This window comes from Nelusetta ayraudi, unplaced genomic scaffold (genome assembly GCF_046127955.1).
Source record: "Nelusetta ayraudi isolate G7.1 ecotype Tasmania unplaced genomic scaffold, CSIRO-AGI_Nayr_v1 ptg000020l, whole genome shotgun sequence".
NCBI lineage: Eukaryota > Metazoa > Chordata > Actinopteri > Tetraodontiformes > Monacanthidae > Nelusetta > Nelusetta ayraudi.
In genome coordinates, this window is record NW_027466070.1 from 2,276,856 (window position 1) to 2,285,000 (window position 8,145).

An 8,145-nucleotide genomic window follows, 5' to 3' on the forward strand; every position below is an offset into this window, starting at 1 on the left:
GTTTTTCAAGTGGGAATAGAAATTCTGCGAGCGCCGTGGATTCCCAGCGCCGCCGTGTCCTCCGGTCTATCAGTCCCGCTTTTCATCTTCAACCTGCCACGGCTGTGTTTCTGCAGCCAGAACCACAGGTCCTCCCCCTCTTTCCCCTCCCTCCACCCCCCCCCCCCCCCCCCCCCACACCCCCCCCCATCCGCCCGCTCTCTTTCATTTATCGCTACATTATAAGAAAAACTTTATTTTTGTTGATTTGTTCTTTGACCTCATTTGGAAATGCTTGTAGACTTAAAGAAAACAAGGGGTTCTTCTTACACACGGCAAATTGGAATATTCCCAGGTCCACAGTGATTCACTGTTTCTGCTCCTGCCGCTCAGCTGCGGCAGTTTTCCATGATTGCTGCCGTCCCGCTGCTGCCACCGCAAGAGCTAATCTGGCGCGATGCACATCTGCGGGGTTTCTCAAGATTCCGTCGCTGCAATTGGGCGCAAAATATTACATTTTCCCCTCTTCCTCCACTGCAAAATTGGATGTGGAAATGGAAAGAGGTTTTTTTTTTTATTTATTTTTTTATTAAAGCAGATTTGTGGGTCCTGAGATCTGTGTGTGTTCCATACGTTGGTGGCAAAGAAGCATGACTGTGGAGGGTCTTTACCAACCAATTGCAGCAGCAGTGGCAGCGGCCTCAGACACTATTGTGATAGCAATTACTGTCGTGTGTGTTTTGTGTCCGATTGTCCACAGTGCAGATTGAGGTCATGACAGCAAGAGGCAGCGGCCGCGGAGAGCTGCAGCGTCGTTAGTGGCCGATCATGCGTCAGTCGGTTACTGCACGGCGGCCGTGTGTCACTCGGCGGCTCGTCAATCCCACACGGCTGCGGCCGCACTTTTGCGTAATGATAACGCAACGCAATGGATGTTATCGCTGCGTAAAAAAGGCCTTTAGATTGTTTAGCTGTGATGAGCTTTTCACTTTGAGTTGGGGGGAGTGGGGAGGAGGAGGAGGAGGGGGAGGAGCAGGAGGAGGAGGAGCAGGAGGAGGAGGAGCGGCTTCACTGTGTGTTCATACTGATGGACGGGGCTCCAACTGAACCAGCGGCAACATTTGGATTTGAAAGTCAACAAACAGAACAGATATCTGTTGCAAAGTATTTTGGCCTTCAGCCTCCCAGACCTGCACACCATTGCTGGCGAAGAACTTACGTACACAAAAGACAAAAAAAAAAAATCACCAAACCGAAACCAACCTGGCTCAACTTCACTGCCTGATCAGTTTTTTTCTTCCATTTAAGCTACAGAACAAATACCGACGTGTTGTATATTGTTGTAGCAAATAAAATTCTGGGTGGGACTGGGTGTGACTTTATAGCCGTATCCCTCAACCACTGGGTGAAGAACTGCGATAATCGCTGCTTTTTTCCCCTCTAGATTATCATTATTAATATTTCATGCCGCTACAAAGCCGCCTGGATTTATTTGTCCAACACCGCACGTGCACACGCTCGCGCAGAGACATCAGCATCAATCGCGTGCAACGACCCAAAGCGCTGAGGCAAACAGAAACATTTACGCGGCCGCCTTCCGCACTGTGCGTGCGCACGCGTGGCGCGTGTGGTGTGTTTATAAATGCAGCCTGCACGGCCACATCTATTACTGTCAGCGACGGGCGAAATTATTTCTCCTCAAATGATTAGTTTTCAACCACACACACCAGACGGGCACGCGCGCACGCACGCACGGGACATTTGCATACTGACTCATTGCGCATTGATTCAGAGGGCATTAAAAAAAAAAAAGCCTCTGACGTTATTAATCACGGCTGATTATGTTTTCGGAGGAGGAGGAGGAGGAGGAAGAGGAGGAGGAGAAGGAAGAGGACGATGGTGTCTGCAGGTCGCGGTGAAACACTGCAGCAGCACAGATGGGACGTCGATGCATTTTTAAACTGGCTAAATGCGTTTTGTTTTGTTTTTTTTTTTTGCTCGGCGCGCACTGGACCAACAAACCGTGTTGCCGACTCAGTGTTGTGTAATTCCAGCCAATTCCCAGATTATCTGCCTCCCCGCACGTTCCGCCGTTTCCGTCGAGCCACAAAAGCCATTTAGTTACAGTAAATTATTAAATTGTTGTGCGTCTGTGTGTGTCTGCGCGGTGATGGATGAGTCTGGAGGCATCCTGCCCTCGCCCCCCCGCCCACCTGCGACAGGCGGCCGAGATTGTGTGACATGATGTCATTCCGCGGGTGCAATCAAAGCTGTGCGCACGCACAGCCTCATTAATAAGGCCACGGTTACACCGTGTCAGGAGGAGAAGGAAGGTCGAGTGGGGGGGGACGACACAGAATGTGTCTGTGGAGAGTGGAGGAGAGGAGGGTCCGGGTGAGAAGAAGCACAGAGTAATGGAAAAACAACACAAAAAAACGTAAACAACTCGACATCTAAAGAGTGCAGAGTTGAATTGAAAGCAAGGAGAAGGTGTTGAGGTCGGCACGTATGTAGAAATATCAGGGATTATAAATATTCTCTGTCGGAAGTTCTTTTCCTCAGCTAGTTTGACCATGACCACCCTCATCTAGTTCATCTTTCACTTTAATGAGTTCTAATGTGTCACAACCACTTTATTATTTAATCACGGTTTTACAAAGCGTAGCGAATGTGATGTTTGTGTTTGCAAGTGTGGAAAAATGGCAGAATCTGAATGATTAAATTGGCACTACTGTGAAAATACTATATTGATAGTTTGAAATATTTAAAAATAATCTATATTTTCTTTGTTTATTACTTGATTTGATTTGATTTGATTTGACTTAGGAATTTATTTTGAACATCAAAGAAAAGAAAAGAAACATACAGTGAAAGACAAAAATCAGTACAAACATGTTCAAACAAGAGTGGTAAGAAGTTGAAACGTATTAAATCCCTTCTCCCTGCACCAGAGTCCTACTGTATTCCACTTCCTGTATTCCGTCCTTCCTTCCTTCTTACTAGCATAAGAAAAGAGCATCTGCTGCTGTGTAAAGGCCTTTGGAGGGAGCAGGTCTACTGCAAGAACATGGAATTCATTTTTATCCTTAACCCTGAAAGGTCATTGCGCATTTATCATTTTTATTAAAAAAAGATGGGGGAAAAAATGTTCTTTTAAATTCCTATTTTCTTTGTTTGGGTGGATATAAATCAGCGTCTCCGCCGCAGCTATGTTACAGGAATTGTTTGTCTTGGGTTTTGGTCTCTGGCTGCGGGGACTGCCGCTCGGCCACAGGCAGTCTATAGAGGCCGCGGCCTCGTAAATGAGCTCGCCGCGATATGACTGCGCAACCATCGAAATGCCACGAGGGCTATTTCACTTGCCACAGTGGAAGTTGAAGGAAACCAGAAAATAAACACCGCTGGGTGAAAAGTGCTCTGACTGAATCTCTCCTCCTGTGTCCCGTCCAGGTGTGATGCCCGAGCGGCAGTTCGCAGGAACCCAGTTTGTCTGCAGCGTGGTGGCCTCGCACGTCAGCCACCAGCCGGCCTCCAGTTTCAGCTTCGTCTGGATCGCCCCGCCCCCGGGCACCGGCTGCGTCAACTTCCTGTAAGTGCACGGACAACACAGCACAGCACAGTGAGAGCGTCTGGAAGAGAGGCGTCGCTAACACAAACGGCAGGCTGCGCGATTGAGAAACCCTGACGGCTGCCGGTAGTTCAGCCAAGACAGAGATGATATCTGCTGGCGAGCTGAAGAGCCCAGTTTGGAGGTTGATTAACTGAAATCACGGCCGCTTGAGGCAAAACTTGCAGATGTTTAATTGCCGCCCTGCCAGAAATCCAGCTCAGCTTCTGGGACTGAAGTCTTGCAGGAGGGAAAAAAAGGAAAAAAAAGAAAACCTGTGATCAGAATCCTTCAGAGGAGGAAGAGGCAGGGGAGGACGGCGCAGTGACGAGTGTTTTATCAGAGCCTGACAACTTCTTCCTCATTTCCTCCCGACTGTCTGTGACAGCCAGAGTTTAATGAAGCAACAAGCACCTCGCACTGAAGGGGAGCGGCGCCCTGGTGGCGGCGGCGACGGCAGACTCGGAATATTGAATATTTGTCCCGTTTGCTTCCAGTGAGATCTTCTCCTGATAGACTCGTGAAACAGAGCCCGCTGACATGGATCACACTGGAGTGTTTGACGACAGGTGTGAGGGCTGTTGCTTGGATAGTTTTGATAAAGGAAGAGCAGTTCTTTCACTGGGATTATCTTTCAGTGTCTGCTGAGCTAACCTTGTTGCTAGCAGGACATTTACACACACACACACACACACACACACAGATATAAAACCTCTTGATCTGATGATTTCAGCAGCATAAAAACATAAGCAGCTGTGAGTGCTTGTCTTTGTTTTTCTGGGCAGGAACAGCCTTCCTGAGTCAGAGTCTAGATTCTGCTTCACACTCCAGCTTCAGTAGCTTTGAACATTGCTCCAACGTCTCTCTCCTTCTCTTTTTCTCCCTTTCTTGTTAGTTAGACTTCCTTCGTCTACTCATCCAATTTCAAAATCTTTTCCGTGTCCATCTGTTGGAATCCTCCTCCAGCTCTGTGCCTCCCTGTAGTTCTCCTAGCTGCTGATTTACGGCCTCACGCTGGTAATCAGTCAAAATGCAATTAGCAGCCACCGCTGCTGCCGCTGCTGCTGCTGCTGCTGCTGCTGCTGCTGCTGCTGCTGCTGCTGCTACTGCTACTGCTGGAACAAGTACAAAGTGCGCCCTTTCGTCGTTGTAGAGCTCCTACTCAGGACTCTACCGGACTTACTCTGTAGATGGTGGCTTCGTTAGACCGAATCTTAATTCATTTGGCCGCGTTGGATTTAAACGTTGAGATGCTCAAATAAAACTGTGAAGGCGGACGCCAACAGTCTCTCCTCCGAAATACTCAAGGAACTGCAAATTGCACGTCAGTGTTTTCATTTAGGAACCGTCAGACTCTCCAGCAGAACTCAGCAAAGCCCCCCCCCCACAAATCAGTTTCCTGGAGGGACTTGACAGAGCGGCGGGCAGAGACGTGCACGGACGGACGGACGGACAGAGAGGCAGACAGAGGAGGATTCAGTCGGGGAATTTGCTGAAGTGGAGCTGCCACTGAGACGGAATCCAGTCAGCCAAACAGATTTACTGGCTTCTCCCTCTGCCAGCAAACACATTTACCATTGAGCATGTGTCAGCTTACAAGGATTTGGTCTTTCCTCGCTGTGTGTGTGTGTGTGTGTGTGTGTGTGTGTGTGTGTGTGTGTGTGTGTGTGTGTGCGTGTGCGCGTGTGTGTGTGTGTGTGTGTGTGTCATTGCTTTTTGCAGCGACCCAGTGCTGGTGACGGCAGGGGATGGGTGGGGGGAGGGAGGGGGGCACCGCTGGATGACAACTGGGGCCTCTGCGGCTGACCTTATCAAAGTCAGCCAGTCACACTCCAGCTGGCGCACACACACACACACACACACACACACACACACACACTGCACCCTGTTCCAGTCGGCAGCTCCCACCTCCACCAGTACTGTCCTTCCCGCCGTCAGTCACATGACCCCAGTAGAATTTGTGACCAGATTGAACCTCATCGTCCGCCGCCGCCGACATCACAGACATTTTTCTACGGCTCGGGCTTGTCACCAACAACAAGCTCAAACTCACTGGGATTTTTTTTTTTTTTCTCCCCTCGGAGGCTGCAAACACAGGGCTAAATCTGCTACTTTCAGGTGATCTGAAGAGTTTTGTTTTTTTTTCTTTCAGTGTCATCCATTATGAGCACCGGAGTGAAATATACAGCTCTGAAATGTGTTTGACATTGAACTTTTGAATTGATATATAAACTCAGCAGGGGATTCTTTAATAAGAGAGCCTTGGAAACCTCCTTTTTATGAATTCTCCAATAACTTTTTATGATTTTCTTTTCTTTTTTTTTTTTTTTCTTGAAGAAACAGAATAAAAACCCTGTAAAAGTTCGGGCAAAAATATTTTAGATAATATTCTTTTTTTTTCCTTATTAGTTTTTTTCCCCCCAATACAACATGTAAGTAATGCCGCGGCGCGCTGCTCGAAATACTCCTTCCACGATGATTCACACAACGAGCGTTTCTCAGCCGTGGTGTCAGTGAGTGTTAAATTAAAGGTGCAGACATGTGATGTCCTTCAACAGGGCCGGAGCGGCTCCACCGCCGCCGCCGCCGCTGCAGCAGCCGCCGCCGCCGCATCAATATGGGACCTGTGAGCAGCTTTATGGGCAATATCGTGAGGGAGAGAGTTCCCGGCAACACATCACGGGCAGGGCTGTGATGGAGTGCAGCGTGTGGCGGCCCTCCGCGCGCGCAGGAACTCATTTTGCCGGTGGCTGTAAATTGCCGCCTAAAGAGCAGGGAAGGCCTTGGTGGAGGGTGGAGAGGGTGGAGCGTGGAGAGGGTGGAGCCAGAGGGTGGAGGTGGAACAAAGGGACCTGGGGAAAAACACAGTCCTGACTGAAACACGCCCACTCGGCATTACGTTCAGTGTATTCATGTCTCTTTTTTTTTTTTTCTAAAACAAGCAAACGTCGTTTGTTATATCTGCTAACTGTTATTTTTAATCAAATAAGCATCGTTGAAACAAGGCCGAGTCGAACCTCAGGCCGGCGGCACAGCTACTGTATGCAAAGCAACTCGGGCTTTAATGATGGTGGGGGGGGGGGGAGCAGACGCACACACAGAGATGTGCCCCACTTTTTAATTCCCCTTGTCGAGCCGCGCCGGTTGTGTGTCCTGAATGCTTTGCTGCACTTAGCAGAGGTGAGAATGGTTAAAAGCTTCCTCTGCTGTGTCTCCGTCTTTCTTTGCCTTCATTCTGCTTCACTTACAGCCTCGGGGGCAGTGCACTGCTGGCACCGTGTGTGTATTTGTGTGTGTAAGTGTGTGTGTGATGATGTGCACGCGGTCTAGTTTATAACACTGACTGCTGTCAGAAGAAGCACGTTTGAGCATCGCTGATAAGTTTAAAACTCTGAAAGCCATTTATGGGCTATTAAAGCATGGTGTAGGTGTAGGTGTGTTTGCATGTGTGTGTGTGTGTGTGTGTGTGTGTGTGTGTGTGATGTGTTTTCAGAGCCGCGCTGCCTTGAGAACGTGTTGATTACTTTATACTCCCCCGGTAGAGGCGGACGTCTGCAGGCTTCAGGCCCCTTTTAATGTTGCCGCAGGTTCTTTATGTGTTCATCCGCCGTCCTTGTTACATTTTACGCCACCGGCATTCAGGAACAACATTTTCAGTGCTTTTTCTCCCCATCTTAGACTCCAGCAGAGCGGCCTTGCACGGTTATTTATCCAACAACCCTCCACAATAAATCATATTGAACCCGTTTCTCGCAAGCCCGCCTGATGGGTTTTTAGCTTCCTGCTAAAACTGATGCTCTGTTGGACTGTTGTGATGTCACAAAGGGCTTCTCTCTGCATATGATTGAACGCACGTAATATGAAAAATGGATCTACGCAACATATTGACAGTAATGTGGCTATTTCTGAGAGGCCTGTAGAAACTGCAGCTATTGTTGTCAGGTGTCTGGAGTCTGGTCTGTATGATTGAGAGTCGGTGACACGAAGGCTTGTTCCTAAAAAAAAATATTTTGTAACATAAATCCCTTCATCCCTCCATCGATCCGGGCTTGAGATTTTGATTTTGGCTGGCAGGATGACGGAGAGCTGGTATTATTATTCAGAGGTCAACGGTCAGAGTTCAGGCTGTAGGTTGAGCGCTCCCTGGGCTGCTGGCTCCCCTTCCCTCCCCTTCCCTTCCCTTCCCTTCCCTTCCCTTCCCTTCCCTCATCCTTCCCATCATCGATCGTCAATCGACTTCCTGTCGATCTTTCAGTCCGAATGGGGACAAAGCGACTGGTTAATGAGCTCCTCGTCCTCCTTCTCGCCTGCCTGTGGCGACTGCGGTAACGTGACTCAGGATTCTTAATTTTGCTGGTGGGTAATAGAAGATAAAATATGTGTCTGGGAAATTTCACATTTTTTTTGGCAGGTTCGTGTTGAAATACTGGGCAGGAAGGTGAAGCCAGACAGGGAACATAAATCTGTTCCACCTCCAGGTTCCTCATATCACAAATCCAGCCATGCTGCAAATCTGACCCAGTCCACCTTCACACAATTTGGCAGTTCTTGTATTAATG

The 8,145-nt window shown here is 48.7% G+C and overlaps 1 protein-coding gene across 3 annotated transcripts in view; it reads left to right on the forward strand.

The window, feature by feature from the left end:
- The window catches only part of reln (reelin), a 95,533-nt gene that overhangs the window by 33,549 nt on the left and 53,839 nt on the right, over positions 1-8,145 (forward strand). For all 3 annotated transcript variants that reach the window (XM_076027392.1, XM_076027394.1, XM_076027395.1), the window contains exon 3: positions 3,430-3,568. In XM_076027392.1, the coding sequence (XP_075883507.1) occupies positions 3,430-3,568 (139 nt within the window). The remainder of the gene's footprint in view (positions 1-3,429; positions 3,569-8,145) is intronic.